Source organism: Ursus americanus, chromosome 14, assembly GCF_024610735.1.
Source record: "Ursus americanus isolate L20-20 chromosome 14, mUrsAme1.1.p, whole genome shotgun sequence".
Classification (NCBI taxonomy): domain Eukaryota; kingdom Metazoa; phylum Chordata; class Mammalia; order Carnivora; family Ursidae; genus Ursus; species Ursus americanus.
In genome coordinates this window covers 64,248,257-64,273,391 of record NC_142140.1, presented here as the reverse complement: position 1 = coordinate 64,273,391, position 25,135 = coordinate 64,248,257, and the positions used below count along the sequence as shown (strand labels likewise).

The 25,135-nt window shown below is 51.8% G+C and overlaps 1 protein-coding gene across 3 annotated transcripts in view; it reads right to left on the bottom strand.

Moving 5' to 3' along the window:
- Positions 1-1,691: 1,691 nt before the first annotated feature.
- Positions 1,692-25,135, bottom strand: part of USP43 (ubiquitin specific peptidase 43) — a 56,480-nt gene continuing 33,036 nt past the window's right edge. For 2 of the 3 annotated variants that reach the window (XM_087867614.1, XM_045797251.2), the window contains 6 exons: positions 24,693-24,770; positions 23,842-23,968; positions 23,389-23,737; positions 21,667-21,825; positions 20,207-20,371; positions 1,692-10,527 (listed from right to left, as the gene is read on the bottom strand). In XM_087867614.1, the coding sequence (XP_087723740.1) occupies positions 9,455-10,527; positions 20,207-20,371; positions 21,667-21,825; positions 23,389-23,737; positions 23,842-23,968; positions 24,693-24,770 (1,951 nt within the window). In that variant the 3' untranslated portion in view covers positions 1,692-9,454. The remainder of the gene's footprint in view (positions 10,528-20,206; positions 20,372-21,666; positions 21,826-23,388; positions 23,738-23,841; positions 23,969-24,692; positions 24,771-25,135) is intronic. The other variant, XM_045797252.2, reaches the window with a different exon arrangement.

The following is a 25,135-nucleotide window of genomic DNA, read 5'->3' as shown; positions in this document are numbered from 1 at the left end:
AATTTACCTAGAAGAAGATGCTAAGAGGGGATCCGATCTGCGATTTATTTACAAAACCACATCACGGATTTGCAAATTAACGAGAGATATATCCTAGTCCCGTCTCTGGGTGTGTGTGAAACATTTCTCTGTGGTGCCTCATACTTCTGGGTCAACTTCCAGTCCCCATGGCAGACTGGACTTAGGATAAAGGACTTCTCTTTCTGATTCTAGACATAAAGAAAACAGTGAAAGTTGTAAGGTGTTACGGTGTTCACAATTAAGAAAGGGATCTCCCTAGGGGCCAGTAATAGAAATGAAATGGAAAACCAGACGTGAGCGGGAACTGAACAGCTCAGGGGACTGGAACGGCACAGAGCTCGGAGTTCACGCCCGTAGAAGTCTTCTTACCCCTTCGCAGGGTTAGGGGAAGGGCACCTGCCTAAAGATAGGACCCACAACAGGTGCACTGCTCATCCAGAGGATGGGACTGGGCAAAACACACCTGGTACCAGTTACCAACATACCGCCTTCGAATGCATACGTCATTACGTGCTCTGTGAACACGCATCTGGACCCTCTAAGTATCTCTCTTTTTCCAGCTGGTATGACGCTAAGCTTTGTCCGTAGAGGACATCTGAGTTCTGGGTGCTTCTCCTGGCAGGCTCCACAACGACTTCCCAGCGTCCAGTATGCAGGGTAGCCAGCAGCCCCCAACAGCCAGAGCCCTTCCCAGAGCCCTCCTGGGGCGCACCTCCTGAGAACAGCCTTCCCGCACACCCTCGAGGGCACATTCCCTGCAAATTTTTCCAGTGCAACACCACACAGCCCCTCTACCGTTCCCCGGGCCACACCCGCGCTGCATCTCAGGCGAGCAGCTCAGCCCTAGGGAGGTGGGGGCCCCCCTTGAATTTCTGTCTCCGTCCTACAGGCAGAGGCTGCTGCTTCCAGCCGTGACTCCCGTTCTCTTCACCTCCTACACGCTCGTTCTGCAACACTGCAACATGCTAGTGTTAACAGAGCAGATTTCTCTATGTTCAACTCGCCCAAACTCCCCTGTGGTGTCTGTCTCCTGTTGGGCTCTGACGCGCATGGCAACAAGATCGGGGACCGAGCAAAGGTGTTGAAAGAAAGGGGTCCCACCGTTCTCTCGGTCACTCTGGGGCCCGGCAGAAAATGCAACCCCCACACGGACAGCAAGCTGAGGAGTGGTCTCCTTTCCTCCTTCCAGACGAGCAATGTGCCCAAACTGCAAATCTGGTAAATACCAGACCCGGTCACTGACTCCAGAAAGTTCCACTCCAGAACCACTTTCCAGGGCAATCGAAGAATGATCAGAATTAGAAGGACCCTTCCCGTTGCAAGGACCTCCTTCTGCATTTTGCAGATAATCACAGGGAGACCCAGGGAGATGAGGTGACAAGCTTGAAGTGTCTCCTGAGTTGTTCTTAGTCTCCTCGGTGCTGTCTCTACCCTGTCACTTTTCCCCCATGTCGTGAGCCTCTTCCCTTTACCTAACTCTGCCCTCCTCTGAGCTGCCTTTGTCTTCAGAAGAATCTCGCAGGGACTCGTTTCGTCAAAGCTTCCCCTGGAGGCAACTTACCCTGTTTCAGCTGCCCTCAAGGGTCCGAGACCGTCCCCCGGGCTGGTGTACATGCTTCTGTTCGAGGTGACACGCCCATTGTCCTCAGCTCCTGAAAAAAAGATGAAGACGTGGGGTCACCTTTGCGAGGCTGTCGTGGGTGCAGTGGTCTCACGGGACGGCGCCGGGGGGAATGGGACAGTCACCCCATGCAGGTGGGTGCCATTCCGAAAAGCTTATCACTGATTCACAGCTTAAGTGATTTATGGATGGCGAGAATTAGGGAAAACTGAAAAGCCAATCACACATTTCAATGGTCACCACATAAGGAAAGGCCACATCCCAAAGTTCTCTCTATATTCCGTGTATTCTGCCGCTAACTCATCTTTCTCACCATCAAAAATGGCTTTCAATATGCAAGTTCCTTCACATCAGAACACAAATCAGTGCAACCAGCAGTTTTTCTCCTACAAGGTGTCAGGTAATGAAGGGTATTCAGGGCGTCATTTCTTTTTTAGAGTATCGTTGCTTTAAAAGGAGGGGGCTTCGGGCGCCTGGGTGGCACAGCGGTTAAGCATCTGCCTTTGGCTCAGGGCGTGATGCCGGCGTTCTGGGATCGAGCCCCACATCGGGCTCCTCCGCTGGGAGCCTGCTTCTTCCTCTCCCACTCGCCCTGCTTGTGTTCCCTTTCTCGCTGGCTGTCTCTCTCTCTCAAATAAATAAATAAAATCTTTAAAAAAAAAAAAAAGGAAGGGGCTTGTGGGGAGAGGCGCAGAGGGAGAGAGAGTCCTAAGCAGACTCCGTGCCCAGTGCAGAGTCGGACACGGGGCTCGAGCTCATGACCCTGAGACCACCATCCCGAGATCATGACCTGAGCAGAAATCAAGAGTTGGACACTTAACCGACTGAGCCACCCAGGCGTCCCCAGAGCGTCACTGCTTTTAAGAACAGAAATGTAGAAACGATGCGGATGCCCCTTGGTTGGGTTTGTGACGCATTTGCATTACTAAGTTGTAAGCAGCATTCAGAAAGAATGGGGCAAATCTGAAGTTAGAGATCTGGAAGAAAGCTCCACAAACTCCAGTGAAAAGAGAAAGCAGGTTAAGAGCACAAATTTGCAACTCGCAGATAAATAAGTCCGGGAGATCTAACGCCCAGCGTGGTGACTATAGACCGTAATACTTCAAAGCTGCTAAGAGTCTAGATCTTAACTGTTGGGAAAGACAAATAATTACGTGATGTCCTCGAGGTGTTGGTTAAAACAACGACGGCAATCACATTGCAACTGTATAAATGTATCAAATCAGCACATTGTACAATTTAAACTTAGGCGACGGGCTAGGTCAACTATACCTCAGTAAATTTAATAAATAAAGTGAAATTCGAATTAAAAAGAAAGGAAGTGGCAAAACAATAATTATTGTATGCTTGTATATGATTTTTTTTTTTAATTTAAAAAGGAGGAGGCAGAGGGGGGCACCTGGGTGGCTCAGTCGAGTAAGCATCTGCCTTCGGCTCTGGTCATAATCCCAGGGTCCTGGGATCGAGCCCTGCATTGGGCTCCGTGCTCAACAACGGAGTCTGCTTCTCCTGCTGCCTCTGCCCCTCTCTCCTGCTCAGGTGAGCTCTCTCTCACTCTATCTCAAGTAAATAAATAAAATCTTTAAAAATAAAAAAAATGAATTAAAAAAAAAGAAGGCGGCGGCAGAGATTTTCTCTTACAGAGTGGTCCTCCCTGCCTGGAAACCACCTCAGAGCCCCTCCCCCTCAGCCAGACTGAGGTTCACGGACTATTTGCTGAGAGCAATTTGGAAGCCAAAGCTCAACGATCCCTACGCCAATCAGGGAAAGTGGAGAGGGCGAGAGGCATGGGACCTACCCTGCGGCCACAGGGGACATGGCCTGCCTTGTCTGTAAATACCAGATCCGGTCACCGACTCCAGAAAGTTCTGCTCCAGAACCACTTTCCAGGGCAATCAAAGAATGATCCGAATTAGAAGGACCCTTCCCGCTGCAAGGAGCTCTTTCTGCATTTTATATTACGAAGGGTCCACTTTTCCGGGCTTGACTTTGCTGAGATGACCCAAAGTGTTAACCTTCAACTCACTATGAGGTTTTTCCCTGTGTTTCTATCACATTGGGTTCAATATTCCTTATTTTAAATTATTTTAAATATATTTCAAATTCAAACTGAATTTTGCTTTGATGGAAGGCTTGCTGTAAATTATGAGATGCATTGCTCTTCGTGTTCTCCTGTCTTCTTCATCTCTTGTGCTCTCTGCTAGAATTCTATAGTCCTTTGCTTGGAAAGCAGGCTCCAGAGAGAGAAGAGTCTGGTTCTCCTACAACCAGGCAGGTGACCTTGGCCAAGTCATTAGATGGGATCACACACGAAAGTGCCATTTTGGTAGGTCAAAAACGGTTAATAGACTCGACACTTAGAAACATGGAGGTAGCAATACCACTTACATCACAGGGGTATAAAAAGAATCAACGAGGGGCGTCTGGGTGGCTCAGCCGGTGAAGCGTCTGCCTTTGGCTCGGGTCATGATCCCAGGAAGCCCGGGGTCTATGAAACCCTCTATGTAAATCACAGAAGGTTCCTGCTTCTCTTAATAACCTTTTCTCAATGAACGGTGCTTGATCCCTTGCAAAGTGTAGTGGCTGTTTCTTGTTCAAGGTTACGAGCGCCCCGTTAATGCATTCAGCTCTCACATCGACACCGCAAACTGGGTGTATTGTTACTGTCCCCTCACATGATGGAGCTCCGGCTCTGACCGATGAAGGAACTGTCCCGAGGTCACCAACCAAGAAGTGGCAGAGTTCACAGCCACGTTTGGCTGGTTCCAAAGCCCAGATTCCTAACTGCTTTGTAAACACTCACTTTCCAGGTTTCAGATCCTTTTTCCTGAATGATCCGATGAAGGAACATTATTTTGGTGGTGTGCGGGCAGACTGGCTCTCCAGGAGGGGAAAGAAAAAAAAAAAAAAGGCCTGATTTGTAGCATTTGCTGATTTCTATCCTGTATCTCATTGCACCATGGCTGATTTCCACATACGGATGCCCGGAGACATTCCAGAATATTTAACAGTGGGCTCCCAGGAGCTGGTGTGAGCCCATCCCAGCATGCCACTGCAGAGTTCCCATTACACGGATGAACAGACCAAGGCCCCGAGACATCCATGTACATGCCGTGAGCCCACATAATTAATAGCGAACCCTGAATTTGAACTCGGAACCTCTACAGAAAGGCCGTTGGTTGCTTGCACAACTCTATTTGTACTTCCCATCCTAGGGAAGGAAAAAAGCAAGCCTCACGACCTGACACATGGGTCAGACCACCTTCTCGACAAATTTGATCTTTCCCCCGCAACCCCCGATTTAGACACTAATGGAGGCTCTTCATCTGCTGGATGGACTGAATTGGAGGGTCCCAGATCAACGAGCCCAGAAATGGGAAGAAGGGAAGAAGAAAAAGGTAGAATGGGAGAAGACGCAGAGATGTCAGCTCAAGTGGAAAGTAAATGGAGTAAGAGTAACATTTCAGGTGCTCACAACAGTGGGTGTGAGCTGCTCTGTCTGCCCGGATTCCCACCTTAGCAAAGAGCACCTGCGTTTTCCTTCTGGGGGTGGAGGGCATTTCCAGTCCATGTAGCTTGGTTGTGGCTGGCTCCACGCCCTGCCTCCTGAAATGGGCTTGTGGCCTAGGTCTGACGAAAGAGCGTGTGACACAGCCCTAGCCACCGCAATGCCCCAGCCAATCCATTCATATCCAGGCTGTCGGAGGGAACTCTGGGATGTAGCTGGAATTACAAGAAACAGGCTATGTCTGGAAGGCCTTTGCTTGAATAGAGCCCCCTGGCTGTGACCTGTGGCCCCCTGCCAACCCCCCACTTAGGGTCGAACCCACCTGAAAGGAATTAGGATTTTGGGTAATGTCAAAGTGATTTCGTGAGCACGACTCTTGGTATGTTTTACAGATTTGCCTGTGGACTTGTCAACATTTCAGTTCAGAACATTCCCTGGGTAGAAGCCGCTTGGGTTTTGCCAGGGACAAAAATAAATTCAGTCCCTAAATGGGCCGGAACGGCAGACAGAAATTGCAGGATCTCTAAAAACGGAGTCAACTTTAGTCCATTTCTATGGCAGTGGAACAGAAGGGTTTTAAACCTCCTGAATCAATTATGTCAACGAAAGTATTCACCCAGCTTCCTATGAATGTCTCCCACTAGCCCTCTTGGGAGCTAGCCTCTGACACCCTACGATGCTGTAAACCAACTTGTTCTGAGGACTGGGAGGACCTTTGGTTCTCAGAGCGTGACTGACTCGGATGTCTCCTGGCGGCTCAGAGTCCCGGTAACAGGGATTAACTAATGTTTGCTAACTAGCTCCCTTCACACTCTCAACCACCGGGTGGATTGGGTCCTCTTATTATCCCCACTTCACAGATAAGAAAGGCGAGTCACAACTTCCCAAACTCAAACAGCCAGACCGGGGGCTTTGAACGCCAGGCAGTCCAGCTCCTGAGTCTGGTCCCTTGGGGTCTGTGCGGGGAAGTAAGTCAAGACTCAGGACCGAGGCAGAGAGAGGGAGGATCTGGTCCAACAGACCACCTGAGAAGTGTCTCAGGTCCGGTCCTTCCATCCTCCCAACGTCTTGTGTTCTGTAAGCGAGAATCCCCAACCCTAGTACCCTGGTCTTGAGAATTACCCTTGATTTCCATCCTCCATCCTGTGAAGACGCCGAGCCTCCGTCTTGGTCCTGGACCACAGCCTGAATGTCTGCGTCCAATCGGGAGGCCTCTCTTTGCAGGAAATGCGTGGCCACAGAAACCTTTGGGACAACGCCCCCCCCCCCCGCTGGGCTCTATTGTGACCTCATTATGACGTCACACCAAGTGATGCAGGTGTCACCTGGGAGGTATTTGGGGACCACAAACGGCCATGAAGGTGAACTTTGATCTACGGCATTATAACATGCAGCCATAGGTAGGGAGGACATTCTAGAATTCAGTTATAGAAAGCCGGAAGTGGATCACCTGGCAGGTTATTTGTAATTCTCACACACCCGGGTTGGAGGCTGGCAGGTAAGAGCCAGCGCCACTCCCACCTCGGCGTGTTCTTTGGTGGGGCTGACTTGCCGCGGGCAGGTGCCAGTCTAGACAGAGTGTTCTCCACACAACGCAGAGACCGGGACTCGGAAGGGAGTGGGAAGAGCCTGTTTCCACCGTGAACACAAGAGATTAGACACACCTTCTGAACTTATTCAGAGTAGGGCTCCCGTGAGAGACCCCTTTTCATTTAAAAGATTTATTTATTTTAGAGGGAGAGGAAGAGCACAAGCGGGAGGGGTAAAGAGAGCGGGAGAGAGAATCGCAAGCTGACTCTGAACTGAGCGCAGACGCGGGGCTCGATCCCATGACCATGAGATCACGACCTGAGCTGAAACCAAGAGTTGGACGCTTAACCGACTGAGCCACCCAAACGCCCCGAGACCCTTTTCTTATACTGTCCACTCAGGTAGAAAACTGGGGGTTGGAGGGGCTGTTTGAAGGACCGATGACGCTTGCGGGAACCTATCAACGGGTATGTCAATGCTTCCAACTCTGTCCAATTTACATTAACCGTGACCTCCAAAAGAGGGTGCTACAGCTCGATTTCCCTCGGAAATTTTGCATACTTGTCAGAGAATAAGAAAACAAAGTTTAAGGAACAGACCAATTTTCCTGGGGCAGAACCATTAAATTAAGATTAATTCTGGAAAGATTAAAAATCCTTTCGCTGACTCGTCCTCACAGCCCTTCTTGCCGGGTCCCTGTAGAGGCGGAAGCAGGCTCAGGGAAGGGGACACCAAGGGGTCTCAGGCAACCCGTGGAGGACCTGGGATGGCAGATAGAGCCACCAGGGTCCACATGTCGTGGCCTCTTACTAAAGCTCCAATCCGGCACCCAGTCCGTGGTGCATTACAGAGAATGTCGCTAACACTTGGGACCGCTCATGGTATCCAAGGGTATTCCAAAAGTTGAGACCTCCTAGGGGAGAAGCTGCGGGGTACACATGGGAGTCACCACCGAATCCCTTAGGAGACCAAGGAAGGGAGGCTGAACTTAAAAGGGCATGGGAGCCAAAGATGATGAATGACCACCAACAGAGGAGAAAGAACCAGAAATCGCAGCAGGATTCCTAGACTCTCATAACCCAAGAGGACATGGACGGCTATGTGTCGCACATTGCCTGAGATTTGTCAACTCACACTTGAGAACCTGGACATCTTTTGAAATGCAAGCACACGGGTCTACCGGCCTCCATGTTGCCCTCTGGGGCCAAGGGGCTGGGTCCTCCTGCCTCACAATCTCAGCTCTTCCCATCTCAGAACCATGGTTCAAAGCAGTCTTTCTCAGGGTGCCTGGGTGGCTCAGTCAGTTAAGCATCTGACTCTTGATTTTGGCTCAGGTCATGACCTCAGGATCATGGGATCGAGCCCTGTGTCAGGCTCCCTGCTCAACAGGGAGTCTGCTTGAGATTCTCCCTCTCCCTCTGCTCGCTCTCTCCAAAATAAATAAATAAATTCTTTAAAAAGTAGTCTTTCTCACTAGGGAAAAAAAGGGCCTCGTCCTTCCTTCTTAAGAAAAAAAAAAAGTAGCAGAGACATACCAATGAGTGACGCAATAGGTATGAAGGAAAATTTAATTTCTGGAGTCAGATGTCTTGTACAAATGGTTCCCATCAGAGAGGAAATATTTCTAGAAAACAGACTAAGTACAGACCCAGGGTTGGGCGTAGCAGCTTCCCAGTAAGTGACAGGGTATTTTTCAGAACAGCTACCGAGGCACGGAAATGGGAGCTCAATGGGAGCTCAAGGAAATGGAACGGTTGACTACTGGTGTGTGGGGACAGGCTCAGACTCTCAGGGCTCGTAAGTACAAACCCTCCAGACAGACCGACCGGAGGGGACTCCTATTTCTCTAAAAAGAGCAAAAGTCATTTAAAGTTTCAGAAACAACTCAAGTCACTATTTTGGTACCGACAGCAAGGAGCCAAGCCGACACAGCAGGAACAGAACAAGGTCATTGGTTGGGGTGCCCGGCCGGCCCAGGCAACTCTGGATGTCAGGGTTGTGAGTTTGAGTCTCACGCTGGGTGCAGAGATGACTTAAAAATAAAATCTTTGGGCGGGGGGAAGATCAGTTGTTAAACGTGAATAACTCAGAGAGCTATCTGCAATGTTTCACCGATGGGCTTTTATTAAAATTGTACATAGGTCTCGTACTTAATTTTTTTTAAAAAGAGCTTCCTCTATTCTTAGTATCAAAATAGTTCTCTTTTTTTAAATACCTTGAAAAACAGTAATACAATTATTTTGCTATATATTAAATATTTTCCTACGGTCTCAATCATTTCTGTTCCATCTCTCTCCTAGAATCCTGCTAGACGGTCACTTTTTGGCATCTCGAAGGCTTTATCCCACAGAAGCATTGAAAAAAAGAAGCTGATGGCAAGAGCTGATTTGATGTCGAAGACACTCATTTATGAGGATTCCTTGCAGAGTTGTATGCTGTCAAGCTGGGCCACATGTGAATTGCTCTCAAGTGTTATGTACCCAGGCCACGGAATTAGGGAAATAAATCCATTCTTGCCCTCAAATGGTAATGTTGACTCAACAGCACCATCTTGTGGCCGACGCATTCAAAAGCACCCAACGGTACAGGAAGGTATTTGGACATGCTGTGTTGTGGGGAGATCTAGAGGGCGGGGGGGGGACCAAAAAAACCTTTATTTTCAGGGGTCACAAGACAACTGGCTTCCGGCAAGCCCACTCTCGACACAACACAAAGTTCCTGCAGCTGCTCCGTCACGAGGATCGCCGGCTTCGTGCACAACTGAACACAAACCATCAAAAACTGGACTCGGGTAACGTTTTCTTTCGGCTTAAGGAAAGAGTGTGGTATTTCACCTTCTGCAAGGTGCCGAAAGCAGTGTGGTCCCCAGGAACCGTCCTCTGCGACAGGCCCAGGGCACTAGCCCTCGGGGGCCTGCCAGCTTTGCGAGGAAGGCGGAGAGAGCTGGGTGCTGACCAGACATCCCTCTCCAGGCGGTTGGCAGGGGCCCTGGCCAGGCTCTCCCGGATCTGGAAGGAAGGAGAGGAGCCTCGAGCGAGCTCATCCACAGCTGGGCTCAGCCGGCCGCTCCCCAGGGACACTGGGGACGCCCGGAGGGCCACCTCCGCCCTGTCATGTTTGTTCTCCTTCTTCCAAAACACAGATCTCAGAAGGGTGAAGGTCCCCTGTGGGCATCTGTCCGTCTCAGGGTCTCTGGCCTCCACGCTGGCCCTCATCCTGGCTAAGGTATTCTGGCGGTTATCTGCGCTGTTTCTAGAAAACGCCGCGGTGCCCACAGGCTCCTTGGCAGGGGAGGGCACCCTGCTGCGGCTCCCTGCCTGGCCACTTCCCTCGTAGTCTGCAGTCTTCTGGCCCTCGGGCCGGACTCGTTTCTCAGTCCCCACCGAGGGCGTCACCGCCAGGGGCAGGTCAAACTGTTTGGGGAGCCTGATATCCTGACTTGCATGTTCCTTGGCTTTCCTTGCTGCATTTGGACCATCTGGGATTCCAGGGGCTGCACAGTGGTTGGGGTGGCCCGAGGGGCAGGGCACCCCGGCCAGCACTCTCTCAGTGGCTCGCCCACCGTCTTCGCCCTTAGCAGAGCTGGCGGCATCTGACTTCACGTCCTCGCCAGCAGCACCCGTCAACAGCGGCACGATGGACTGGCTCGTGGATCGGGGTCTCCGCCTGGACTCCAAGTACTCCACCAGCTCGACAGACGCACCCAGCGGTTTCTCCCTGGGTCTAAAAGACCATCGGAGAGGCATGGTCTTGAAGGCCCCCTGCTTGGCTCGGGAAGGGGTCGGCTCCTTCATGCTGATGCTTCGGCCTCGTAAGCCCCGTACCAAAGGCCTGGGCTCCAGCCCTCCTGAAAGAGACACCAAGAGCACTCCTAAGACGGAACATCATTTTCATTTATATTTGAATATTTGCACGAAGCAGAATGCTCAGCAAGAGTCCCGCCTTTTCCAGGTCAAATTAGGTGCTTGTACCTTTCAAACACAAGAATCTCAGATCTACGCTAAAAAATAAATAAATTGTACACTTAATCTTATCAGAGCTGCCACTTACGTCTCCACTGTGTGTTTCGCAACACCTGTCTATGGTTGGAAAGACAATTTTGATACGTAATGTGAAATGAGAAAGAGAGTCTAGAAAAACAGTGTAATCCTACTTGCAAAAATATATACACGTGTATCTGATGCATGCGTATGAAAACATACAAACAAGTATGGAGCAATAAATACTAAAATGACAAGATGGCAAGGGGGCCATGGAATGCTGTGTATGACTGATTTTCTTCTTAATTCTTTCCTAAATCTTAACGTTTCTAAAGGGAATACACACATAACCACGGCTGTGTATTTCTTAAGAAACAGTTATGAAAATAATTCCATTTACAATGGCATCAAAAAGAATAAAACACTTAAGGGATTAACTGAGGAGGTGAAAGACTTGTGTAACACTACAAACATTAAGAAGAAAGACGTTAAAGATGACAGAAATGGAAAGACATCCCATGTTCATGGATTGGAAGGCTTACTATTGTTAAAATGTCAACGTGACCGAAAGTGATTGATCTATAGCTTCAGTGCAATCCCTACCAAAATCCCAATGGGGATTTTTGCAGAGACAGAAAAATCCATCTTGAAGTTCATATGGAATCTCAAGCGACCTCCACAGCCAGTCACAAAAAGACAAACACTGCACGAGGAGCTCAGGGTGGTCAAAACCAGAGAGAAAGTGTGCAGGTGGTGGCCAGGGGCTCGGGGAAGGGCAGAGCGCGGCGTTCTTGTGAAATGGGCAGAGACTTTCAGATTTACAAGATGAAAAGCGTTACGGGGTGGACGGTGGCGATGACTGCGCTACAGTGCGAATGGACGTAACACCACTGAAACGTGCACTTAAAAACGGTCAAAATGATACCCTTGTTACATGTATTTTAGCATAATAATAAATGCAAAAAGAAAAGCAACTTGCAGTCGTGTCATGGTACCATCGTGCTGCCTCCACGTAAAACATGCCTGTCATCGTGGAGGGAAAAAAACCTCCTCTCCGTGTGCAGAAACCACACGGTGCAGGGACAGTCACGTGCATTTGGACAAAGACCGGATGTCAGCCACACAGCCATTTGCCCCCAGCCGACACTCTCACTGGTGAGTATGAGAGCACCCGTATTCCTCCTCCACGAAACACCCCGTTAGCAGCACAGCCAACGGGGATGAACTAGGTGCAGAGAGACCTAGGGTTCTCCGGGGACGGGAGACAGCTCAGGGCGTGCCAGCAGGGGAAGTGGGGTGCGCCATCGGCCAGGCTCCCGGGGAAGAGGTGACAGGAGGGTGAGCCCAACGCCCAGCGGTGCCCGGGGGTGTGTGGCAGCATCTCAGAAGTTCCGGGGGGAATTCTACATGCCCCGGATCGTTCTGGTGGTTTTTCATCATTTTTTTCACTTGGTATTGTTTCCCTGGAAGCATTTCCTTAGATCAGTCAGCAAGAAACACAATGTCACCCAAAATACTTTGTAGCTTCACCTTCAATGGGCCCTGTCGCTCCCACATTAAGTTCCCATTCCTCGGGGGGGAAAGCAATGAGCTGGGGTCTGAGACACACACGCAGTTGGTTTTTGTTCCCCCCTTGTCCGCAACCCTGGGAAGGGGAGGACGCAAAGCTTTTATTCGGAGGACAAAGCTGTGACTTTCAGCTTTTCAGAACGAGAGGACACAGCCTGTAGCCTGGTAGGGGGCGAGGGGGCTTGGCAGCACATCCCCTCTTCCCGGATGGAAGCCTGGGGCCCGGCCCATGTCACCCCGCAGCTCCCTTGCACGGGGACCGCGGAGGCCCACGCAAGCCCTTCCTCTCCTTCTCCAGACGGCAGTGGAGAGGCACGGTGGGCAAGGTATATGGACAGAAGGGACGAAAAAGAGCCCATACTGATGCTTACTGGTCACAGAGATCTCCCTTGTGGGGGAGGGGAGGGTGCTCCCCCTGCTCCTCCCGGGGGGACCTCCTGGAGGCCGGGAGCCAGAGGGAGAGGTGGCGTCAGAATGCCCGAGCGAGGGTTCCTTCCCGCCTTGGAATTGGTGGCCTTGCTCATGCTCCATCGGCTTGAGACCCAGGAAGGGCCTAGAGCCTTAAGCCACATGGAGGACCTAAGCAGTTAAGCCCTTCCTGAAGGTTATGGAAGCCCCAGAACCTGCATGATGGGCTTCCCCAGTCCTGCGAGGCCGCCTCACACAGAGGGCAGCCCAGCAGCTGGTGGGCGTGGCCCCCATGCACAACCCCCCCCCCCTCCCGGGGCTCTGGAAATGGCAGATGCTGCCTGAGAAGTGCCCCGTCTGCTCCTATGTGATTGCATCCTCGGCTAATGAGAATCAGGCGTCAGTCTGACCTCAAGATGCATGGTGTGAGCAGGGGCGGGGCCCCCCCAGCCATCCTTAGTCTGCCTGCGACAGGACCAGCCTCCTGGCCCACTAGTCTCAGGCCATCCAAGGGTTTCCACTGTGCCTCCTCCAGCCACCCACTGACACGTTCATCAGACACGTACTGAGAGCCTGCTGGGTGCCAAGGACGGTTTTTGGTGCTGGGGATAAAGCTGTGGAAAAAACACAAAGCGCCTGTCCCCATGGGGTTCGCCTGAAAGCAACAACACGTGAGATCGTGGAATGTGGTGCCAAGAGCCCTGACAAAGAATGAGGCAAGGTAACTGGGGGGTAGAGCATGGTCAGTGACTGAGGAGTGAGGAGAGACCTGAGGGAAAGGGAGGAGGAAGCCATGTGGCGACTGGGGGAAAACAGCCTGCTGTCAGAGGGAGCCGCAAGTGCAAAGGCCCTGCGGCATAAGTGAGCTCGGTGGGTCAGGGAAGCAGCAAAGAGACCACCACGGCTATAACCAAGGGAGAAAAGGGTCCCCACTAGGGGTCTTCATCTTCTGACCCCCCTTCTGTCTTTGGAGACATCTCCGTCTCCGGCTGCAGAGGGCAAATTGGGGCAAGCCTGATCCCCACTTTCCTCTGGTCCCCTAGAGGGTAAGGACAAGCTACACGGCTGAGCTGAGCCTTGTCCACCTCTGAGGCTAAGCCTCAGATGAGGCTGCCTCGGGGGCCAAGGCCACCGCCCCTTCTAACACTCCAAGAATCACCTCCGCTCAGGAGGGCATGGAAGGGAGCCCCAATGGGCAGAAACAAAATACAACACAGAGAAGGGAGTCTGGAAGTCAGAGACTAAGAATTAACAGAACCATCAGAGCAGGGCCCTAATGAAACGGAGCCACTGGAAGGAACAGACAAAAAGAGAAGCTCTCGGGGAGATTCAAGTACAGAACAAGACGGGGCTGAAAAAGGGTTTTAAGATGCGGGAAATGCATTGAAGGCACGCAGGGTCACTGCTGAGACTCAAATCAGATAAAGGGAAAACAGCATCTCACACCCTAGGGCAAAACGACAAAGGGAAATCACAGGGAAAAGCTAGAAGAGAATGGATCCAGGCCACCCGCCAGGCAAATAACAGGAATGTGAGAAGTCAGAGAGATGATAAATAAACAAACAAAAGAACAATTTCCCTAAAGAAAAGCCTGCGTCTGTGGACGGACAGGCTCTGGGGGTTCTAGGGGGTGTATGAACAAAAACGCAGACCTAGGCATATACCGGTGGAATTTCTAAATTCCAAGGTCAACGACAGAATCTCAAAAGCTTTCAGCCAGAAAGAACAAGCGATTTTCACATAGTGGGGAGAAAAAAAAAAAAAAAGGCTTCTCACCTGCAACCCTGGGGCCCCGCGGACCATGGGAAAACATAGACACGGGGGAGGGAAGAATTCTAATCCAAGAGGCCTCCAACCAGCCAAGCTGCCACTCACGCCCGGGTCCAAGAAAATATTTGTGTCTCCGCAGAGGGAGAGGGCGTGTCACCCATCCCTGGAAAGAACTCCGACCAAACACTAAAGATTCGGAACCCAGACCTCAAGACAGAGGGGGAGAGAAAGAAGACAGATGGGGTGTTCAGCGGAGCCTGCCACCCGTGTACCACGCACCCGCGTCAGGGCAGATGGTCCCCGGATGGGAAATACACAGTGATGTTAGCGTGTGTGGGATCTGGAAAGGCACAGCGCTCACAGCCCGAAACCGCGTGAAGCATCTCAGAGAATCCAAGAGCGGGGTTGGGGGGGATGAAGTGGAGGGGGTGGTTCCCGAAAGAGACCAGAGGGAAAACGTGCAAGCATTTCAAAGCGCTCGCTTGGGGTGGGGTGGGGGATGACATGGAAACATTATTAGGTCTCACCTCACTGCGGGGAATAAAATACCACAACTCACAGAATAACAGGACCTGGCTTCTCAAGGCCACAGAATAGGAAAATGCATCTGATTGTACACATTGCAAAGGATAAGGGGACAAAAAGATGGAAAAGCAGGGCAGAACAAAGGAAAAAAGGAACAAAGCAACATGATCAACTCAGCAAAAATAAGGTAAAAAGAAAAAACAGTAATAAAAAAAATTTTTTTTAAATGAAACAAAATCAAGTTTATGGTCGTTACATTAAATATGAGTGGACCAGGGGCGCCTGGGTGGCTCAGCCAGCCAAGCATCTGCCTTCAGCTCAGGTCATGATCCTGGGGTCCTGGGATCAAGCCCCACATTGGGCTCCCTGCTCAGCGGGGAGTCTGCTTCTCCCTCTCCCTCTGCCTGCCACTCCCCCTGCTTGTGCTCTGTCAAATAAACAAATAAAATCTTAAAAAAAATTATATATATATATACATATATGTATATATATATATGCTCCCCTTTAAGACAGGCTCTACATTTTTGACATTAAAAAAAATAACAAAAAATAATAATAAAACTGCAACAGTGTTTATACTGGAAACCAATTAAAATTAACTCTAAAGGAAAAATTCATAAAGCAAAAGATGATAGCAAAACGATACCAGGCAAATGCAAACAAAAAGAAAGGAGGAAAGGGTGGAAGGACTAATCTTGAACAAGGTAGAATTTTCTTTTTTAGATTTTATTTATTTTTTATTTTAGAGAGCGAACACGAGCAGAGGGAAGGACAGAGGGGGAGGAGAGAGAGAGAATCTCAAGCAGACGCCCCACTGAGCGTGGAGCCCAATGTGGGGCTCGATCCCATGACCCTGAGGATCCTGACCTGAGACGAAACCAAGAGTCGGATGCTTAACGGAGTGAGCCACCCAGGGGCCCCTTAACAAAGTAGAATTTAAGATGAAAAGCATTATGCAAGATAAAGAGCCATATTATAACGAGAACAGACAATTTATAAAGACGACCTAACAGTCATCAGCTTACAGACACCCATTAACAAAGCAGCAGACAACATAAAGCAGAAATTATTAAAGTCCCCAGCGTACGTGATTAAAAAATCGGCCATACGGGAAGGTTTCAACAGACCTCCTTCCAAGCCCAGCAGTCCCTGATAAAGTCAATTTATAGACAAAGTGAACTGAATCCAAAAAGCAACTCACTTCATTTAATAGTCATGACACAAAGCGCACATCCCTCAAATAGACACAATAGACATTATTTCATGTGTACGAAGAACACGGACGAAAGAATAATCGTGTACTTAACTTGGTCGCGAAAAAGGGAATGCTTTTTGGAAAACCTCATTCTTGGATCAGAATTCACAAAATTAGAAAGAATTAAAAGGAGAACCCCCTCAATCATAAATGCTTGAAACTCCCAGATAACCTTCAAAATGGAAATAAAAACCAAAGTAACAGTCTCTGGAAACTGGCAAAGCACCGATAAAGTGAAAACAAAGTCTCCAAGGGCCAATAAAAACCACAGAGAAAATTTACCATCAGAAGCACGTCTGCGGAAAAAACGAAGTCCCAGGGCCCCTTTCCAGATCGGGGGGGCTTCTGCAAAGGGACCTAGCCATTTTTTTCACAGGGTTTTTTTTTTCAATAAAAGCTGCACAAGTAAGGTGTTTTTACATCCTCCTCCTTGAAGAGCTTCTCCCTACACCCGTCCCCAATGACAGAAGTTGCAGTCCCCACAAAACTTGGATCCATTCCTGTTGCTTAAAATGCCTTTAGAATTCTAACAGTACAGCTACTGGAAGGATGGAGCTCCCCAGTCGCCTGTGTTTCTCTCCAGAGAACTAGACAACTCCTTTTGAGGATGATAAAATTCTCCCCCAAACCCATGGGGACAGGGCGTGGGACCAACCACCAGCGAACCCTATATGCTGGAGTCGGTCGGATCTTGCCCAGGCCAGAAAATACGAGAATGAGGCTGGATTTTTCCAACCATTTCAACAGGTTCTGAAATTCCGTAAACATTTCAGCTAAACCTCAAGAGGGAACGCACTCTTTGGAAGCAAGGTTCTTGCCGAAGCCACGTGGAATAAACTCGATTTCGGAATTTACAGCTGGCAGCCACAGAGCCAGGATGCTGGCGGCCAGAGGGAGCGGGGGTCTATGTGCAGCCCTGCCCCTTTCAAGGAGGTGAGCAGGAGACTGGCAACTTCCGAGGCTCAGCTTTCTCATTTCACCCTCCTGGAGATACGGATGACTACCCGAGATACGGCTGCTCTTCAATATTACTTTCCCCCGCCACCCTAGCCCTGTCTCTCTGGGGGTTCTCGAACGCTGGGCCTGACCCCTGTCTGAGTACCATGCTGAGAAGTTGGGCCACCTTTTGAAGTTGCCTCCCTGGGGGACCGAGGGGGTGGGCGTGAGATGCATTGGTCCCCGGGAGAATTGAGAAGCGGCCCGAGGCCCCACGCCACTGGACAGAACCGGGACGGATTTATGAGCTCGTCAGAGGCTCACGCCGATGGGGATGGACATGCTTGGGAAAGAACGCCTTTTTTGTTCGCCACATGCTACCCTAAATACGCGTCATGAGAGGGGAAGAGGAACAGGTGAGTCAGAACGTAATGCGTTAAACCGTTTGCTTCCACCAAAACGCATCCTAAGCAAATCGGACAAATGTCATACGCAGGGAGGGGCGCTCCTATCAGTATTCTAATCGTGAAATACTGGGAGCCAACATGCCAAACCCTGAGAAACAGTTCACCAAACTGATACCTAAACCATCATCCACCAGAGGGTTGGATTCCACGTCGATCTAAAACTACACTGATTCGCTCGCAAATATGTAACCAGAGCCGGCTACGAACCAGGTGCGCCTTAGCCACTTCGATACAATGATCACACGAACCACGGAGAAGTCAACGCTGGGGAATGAACGCACAGGCGACGCCCCTGCGATCTCACTCCCGGACCTACACACGCAGACGTGAACAAAACCACTCACAGCAGGACGGCTGGTAAGAGTGCAAACGGGAAACGACCCCAAGAGGCACCCCCAAGAGAATGCGTCAATAAATATTAAACTCCTCTTAGGACGTGGGAGATTTTGATGACGGGAGCGGTGCCGTCAGCCGAGGCGGAGATGCCACGGGAGGACACTGGCGGACACCCCACGCAGACGACCCATTCTGTGCGCTCCAACCCAAACTTGCCGGGGTTTTTGGAGATCACCAAGTAACTGAAGAATCCACCAATCTGTAACTCGAGGTGCTTCCCTGGTGATCAAGCCACGCTGTTCCAGGCCAGCCTCAGATCAGTTTCGGAATCCACGGAGAGAAGGACGTGGTTCTCCCCACCCCCACCCACCGGTTTCCTTTCTTTCCCGGATCCCTGCTTTTGGTTTTTATTGACCATAGTCAACAGTCAACAGGTAACAACAACGTCTGTCTGTCTGCCTCTCACTCACGGACACTTAAACTTCTGTGCAGAGAACTTTGTCCCCGATGTTTGAGGATTGGGTTTGTTTTGGTTTTTGTTTTTGGACCCATGGAACGAAGCGAAAGAAACATTACTACACACGACATATACAAATCTTACAAAGAGCAAAGGAGGCCGAGCAGGAGAGAGTTACGAACTGTATGACTGCATCGACACAAAGTTCCCAAAGAGGCAAAAGGAATCTACGGTGTTAGAAGTCAGAATCGTACTCCCTTCTGGGAAGGAGGGAGGCAGTGATGCTGGAGAGAGATACCAGGGGGTGGGGGAGGGCCTGGAACTTTCTACGTCTTCATCTGGGTGATAGTTCCAGGGGTGCATACGTGGTATGATAATTCATTAGATGTACATTTGTGATGAACGCACTTTTCTGTATATATGTCATACGTCCATTAAAAAAAAAATCTTATTTTAGCAATGAATTCTGGAGCTAACAGGAAACATGGAAACTCTAAGTAATCAGAGTGTGTTGCCACTTTCCGAGGGAAGGAACACACAGGCTGAATGACAGACACGAGCTCGCATCGCATGCTTGGATTTTTCCGGAAGGACTCTGCTTCGTATCCCCTGGCTCTCCCGCGCTAGCCTCACTTTTCCCTCTAGAAAGGGGATCATCTGAATCCGACGGGATCATCTCCATACTAACGTGCTCTACCATTTCCCACTTGGCAGAGAAAAACAACCCAAAGCTGTTGTCCGCTGCCATTCCTCTGCGGCTATCCAGTCTTTAACAGCAGCTCTCTATGGAGCCCCTGACCCACCAGCCCGTCTTCAGCCCGGTGTCTCCTGCACCTGTTACCTCGGCTTCCATGCTCTCCAAGTCCCCCCAGGTGACCCTCCAGCCTGATGGCCACTCACCCACCCTCCACAGTGCGTGACACCGCTGGCCCCTGGGCTCTTGTAAGGGTGTCCCTTTCTGCGTCCGTGAGCCACACGTACCCGGTGTTGTTACTACTTTCCTGGCTGCTGCTCCTCGGTTTCCTGGCTGGCTTCTCTGTCTTTGCTCAATCGTCAGACGTGGGGGGAGCTGAAGGGCTTGGCGTCAGGCTCTCCTCTTTTCTGTCCCCCCGGTTTCCCTGGGCTTTCGGTGCCATCCACGTGCTGGCGACCCTGAACTATTTACCTCCTGTCCTTGGTTACCCCGAGTCCGATATCTCACAGGAGTCTCGAAAAGACCATGTCGAAAAATATTCTGATTTCCCTCCAAAACTGACGCTACTCTCTCCCCTCTCACGACCTGCATGCGGTACTGGCCACATAGTTAGGCGCTCAGCAGAGTCCCCCCAACACCCCACAGCAGCAAATCCTGTTAGCTCTAGCTTCACATGCACCCAGAATCGGACCGCCTCCTACCCAGCACGCCAGCGCCAACGCCACTCTCTGGCCAGGACACCCACCGTCAGCCTCCACCTGGCCTCCCACCCTCGTCCCCGCCCCCTGTGATGGGGACATCTAATGCCCCCCCCACCCCCAGCCTGGAAAACTCGTCCCTCTGATGATCTGTCTCTTCCCCCTGGTCTCTGTTTCTCATCACGCCCTTATATGCATTTATGTGTCGTCTTCCCCGTTACACAGAAAGCTCCAGGGAGCCGAGAGGGAATGGACCGGCAGCTGGAGAGCGGTGGACGGGGGAGGGGGAGGCTGAGGGCTGGGCACGGAGGACCTGACTGGAGAGACAGTGATCTCTATACCCAAAGCCACTTTCAGAAAGCGGAGGAGCAACGGTCGTCACAGAAAATGAAAATAAAAGCAGCCGACCTGACCGACGTGACAGGACATACCCTTTTCCTGATCGGAGAGGCTGGCGGTGAAGATGGGAGGGTCCGGCTCCTGGGGCCGGGAGGGGCTGGGGCTGGAGCTCCAGGACAGCAGGCTTCCCCTGGTGCCGCTGTGATTGTTCTCCAGGCGAAGAAGCCAGTGATCCGAGAAGGAGGAGCTGGTAGAGGCTGTGGGAGAACACACAGAGGAGGCTGGACCCAATCCCTGCCCCCGGTCAGGGGTCCCCGGAGGAGCCTCTCACGGCCAGACCCCCGCCCCCGAGCCCTGGGACTGCAAAACCAGAGCAGAAGGATATCAACAAAAGTCGGGACTGGAGGAGAAACCCTTCAACCGCTTCACCACGTGACCAAGCTGAAAATTTAGGGAAAGGCAGGGCGCCTGGGTGGCTCAGTCGGTTGGGCGTCTGCCTCCAGCTCAGGTCATGATCTCAGGGTCCTGGGATCGAGTCCCACATCGAGCTCCCTGCTCAGCGGGGAGCCTGCTTCTCCCTCTGCCTCTGCTTCTTCTCTCTGCTCGTGCCCTCTCTCTCAAATATATGACATATTAAAAAAAAAAAATTAGGGAAAGGCATTCGGGCACAGAAAGGTCGGTGCGTTGATGAGTACTGAAATGCCTTTCCTGACATTACTTGCCACCGACTCAGGTTTTCTAAACAGACTACACTTTTCATTCATTCTGTCTCCTACAAAAGGAAGGCAGGCTTCCTCTGATGTAGACCTCTTGGGGCATTGTGGTTTAATTTGGCCACCTTCCAATAATTTTTAGGAAGTAAGTATGAGTATTAAAAGAAAAAAAAGCTCATTCCAAAGATAAGGATAGGATTGCAGAGTGAAATAAATCACGTTCAGAAGGTCAACTTTGACCCCCCTTTTTTTTCCTCTCCAGACTTCCAAGTTTGAGGCTGTTCAGTCAACGTGTCACTGGGTACGGTCAAGCCGCTAAGCTTCCTACTGAAGCCCCGCGTCCCTAACCACCGCCCCGTCCTTTCTAACAGGACGAATGCAGGTGGGGGCACACGTGTAATTAAGGTCTGGCTCGAGGGGTGCCTGGGTGGCTCAGTTGGGGGAGCATCTGACTCTTGGTTTCGGCTCAGGTCACGCTCCCAGGGTCGTGAGCTGGGGCCCCCTCGACCCTTCCCACTCGTGCTCTCTCTCTGTCTCTCAAAATAAAAAAATAAATCTTCTAAAAAAAGAAAATACTACAGTCTGGCTCGATGAGAGACTGGAAACCCGAAATCCCCAAACCGCCAAGATGCAGCTGCTACACAATATTACTCCTTTCCCCTTCTCGGGTGTCACTGTGTCCGTCACACAACCCTACGAACGGGACACTCGCCTGTCGTACCCAAATCTTCGTGCTGCAGGAGGAGCTCCCGGTTCCGGATCCGTGCCTCCCTCTCCTGGTCCCCGTCGTCCGACTGCGTACCCTCCCAGCTCCCCTCTCATTACTGAACGGCACCTACCTCTCAGGGAGCTGCTGGCTGACCAGAGAGGGATGCTGTTGCGTTTCTGATAAAACAGGATGTATGCCCCTCGGCTATTGACCTCATCCTCCGGGAGCGGTTCCACCGTGCTGTCGTCATAACTGTACCACTGGCCATCGAGAGAGTTCCGGCAGTAGGCTGCAAAGGTCCAAACCCAAGTGCCAATTACTGGAGCCCCCCTCCCCCCAAAAAAACCCAGAAAGGCATTTCTCACGAGCAAAGCTGAAAAATGGACGTGTTTGTAACAGAATGAGAAAAATCGGTCTGTTTTTGGCCGGAAATAAATTTTGTAGAATCAGAAAGATCCATCCATTTCACTCCCCGATGCTTATGGAAAGGTGTGCCGTGACTTTAAGCTGACTCTCGCTCAGGCAAAATCTCCAGGAACAGGGAGCCCTAAATTACTTAGCCAGATAACAATGTCAACATTCACACTGCTCCTTGAGAAGCTTCGAAATGCGTATCTCTGATGCAGTATGAGATAAAGCAAACTCGTTTGCGATTATCGTAGGCTTCTTTCCTGCCTAAGAACCGAAGCAAAACATTTAGGAGAAAGCCCATAACTAAGATTCTCGCCCCCTCCAAACAGTTATGACCAAATACTCTCCTTTCCCTCCACATTTCAGTGAATGGTGCCATGACCCACTAACCCAGAGTCAGCCCACTTTTCTGTCATGAGCCACAGAGCAAATGTCTAGGCTTTACAGGTCACCTACGGCCACGGACGGTCTCTGCCACGGATCCTCCCTGTTCTTTTCTTACCACCTTTGAAAATGTAAAAACCATTCTTAACCCGTGGGCTATAGAGAAACAGGTGCTGGACTGGATTTGGCCCGCGGGCCATACTTTGCGGAGCCCTGCGGTACTCCAAACCAGGCACCTAGGGGCTCCTCTTTGCTCTTCCCTTCCTTTCCCCCCACCCCCTAGTCCAAAAGGCAATCTTCCTGATTCTACTTCCAGAAATTTCCCCTAACTGGAATTCAAACTTCCACCCTTGCTCCCTTCTACCTGGTTTCCGTAGAGGAGAGCTACACCCTCAATGTGTAAACGAGATTATGTCTTCAGTCCTCTGTCTAAAGCCTTTTACTGGCTTCCCGTTACCCTTTGGAAAAAATGCAAACTCTCACCCATGGCCCACATGCAGCGCCCACCTCTCCAGCCTCATCTGTGCTACTTAGCCCTGGGTCACTACACTTCAGCCACTGACAGGCCTGCATCATTTCTTAAACACACCAAACTCTGCCCCAGGGCCTTTGCACATGCTAGTAGCGCTTCCCATCACGGTCTTCCTCCCATTATTCACCCAGCCAGTTCCTTTAGCGCTTGGCGTACAGGCACCGTCCTCAGGGAGGCCTTATCTCTATCTCACTCACAGTCCGTCAAATACCCTTTATAACGCCAGGCGGTGAAAAGAACGAAAGCGTCTGTGCTTGCAATGAGACTGAAGTTCCATGAGGACAGCACTCCTGTCTGTCTTGCTCATCACAGAAGCTCAGAGAGCACAGAAGGGGTACCCACCCCCCCCGCACCCACCCTCCCGTTCTCTGGCAGGTGCCTGGCGTGCGACGAGGGGGGGTCGCCACACGTCCAGGGCCCGAGGGAGCTCGGCATGCCAGGAGCACCTCTTCCCGGAGCATCGCGAAGCCCAGGCCACGGTCCCGACGCGCGCCCACGGCAGCCACGAGCCGCGGCAAGGCTCACCTGTGTAATGCCCACCTTGCAGAGTGCCGTGGTGGTTGCAGACGGCGTACAGGTCGTACAGGAAGTCCAGCGGGTAGCCGGGGGGCAGGCCGGCCGGCTGCTTCCAGGGCGGCCAGGGGCCCGTGGCAGGTGGGGGGCCGGCGCTTCTCTGGGCCACGTGGGGGGCCATGTTGAGGCCGGAGAGCGGGAACTTCACCAGCGTGGACAGCTTGTGCCGCCGCTCGCCCAGCTGGCAGAACCTCTTCAGGTGGATGATGAGGATGTCGGGCAGGGTCCACAGGCTCAGCTTTACCATGCCCTGCTGCAGGGCCTCGCAGTGCGGACACTTCCACGCGTCGTCCTGAGCCAGCTGGAAAGGCAGCCCCCGGGACGTGAGCGCCCCCCGCCGGCCCCACCCCGCCGCACCGGGGCCGACCCACCCGTCCCAGCCCGGGCAGAGACCCTGCGGGGCACCTGCTCCTCCTTGGTGTAGAACTGAAAACACTCGTCCAAGGTACAGCTGTGCTGCTGGTGAGCCTGCTGCTGCCGCCACACGCTGTCCGCGTCCTGGACCCGCTCCCGCTGGAGGCCCCCGAACAGGCTGCGAGGAGAGGCGACAACGGCGTCAGGGCATCTCACCTGTCTCCCTGCGCAGCACGCCTGTGTCGCCCGGGAAGGCGTCCGGCAGGGGACGCAGAGCTGCCCCCACCGGCTCCCGGAGGGACACGGGCTCGGCCGTTCTGCCTTGGCGCCCTCCTCCAGCGCAGGGCTGGGACTTTGCAGGGAGATTAACACACCCTTGCTGGCCTGACCGGTGTCCCTTCTCAAAGTAGGGCCACGTGCACCCGGGGTGATGGGCACAGCCACGCCGAGTGACCGAGAGCTGTGGACTTGAACCAGACAGCCTGGGCTCGGATCCCGGCTCTGGCACGCACGAGCTGTGTGACACTGAGCAATCGTGTAACCTCTCTGTGCCTCGGTTTCCACATCTGGAAACTGTGGATCATGGTAGTGCCGACCTCGCGGGGCGTGCAGAGGAAATACGCGGCATCTATGTGAAGCGCTCAGCGCCGCGAGCAGGTGAGCGTCACAAAAGGCCTTTCTGTTACCGCCACGGCTCCTCATACGGCCCAGCACGGCCATTATCACGGTCACTATCATTTATATCATCTCTCTCGGAGGCAGGGACCGCATGGCATCCAGGAGGCTTGCACGCTGCCTTCAGGCGTGTCGGGGGGACCCGGGCACGGGAAGATTTATTTGTGCGGGCAGCCCCATGTCTCCTCGGTGTCTCCTCCGCGGGAGCCCCGCTCTGTTGAACTCACCGCTCCTTGGCACAGCTGTCCCACTCCACGGCCAGTTTGACGTGGGGGGGGCCTCCCGGCCTCCGGGGGTGCAGAGCCCTGAGGACAGAGAACACGGAGCCCATCAGAAAGCACGGGGCCTCCTTCCCACAGCTCCGCCTCCGAGCCCAGGACCGGTGTCCCAAACTGAGTGTAAACTGAGGCCAGAAGGACAGACGCGTGACTGGAAGGCCCGTGGCCTGGGGTGGCCTGACTTTAGTGTGGTCCACTTTCCGGGGCTTCTCAAACTACCTACGGCGAAAGACCCCTTTGTTGATCTGTTTCTAAACCATTACAGACGGATCCTTTGGTAAAATACAGTAAAAACGTAATGGGGGGGACAAAATAAAAGTTCAATTAAAAAATGATTATAGATAATGCAGAATTATTATACACTCATCGTATTTTCAATCACTCTGTCCGAT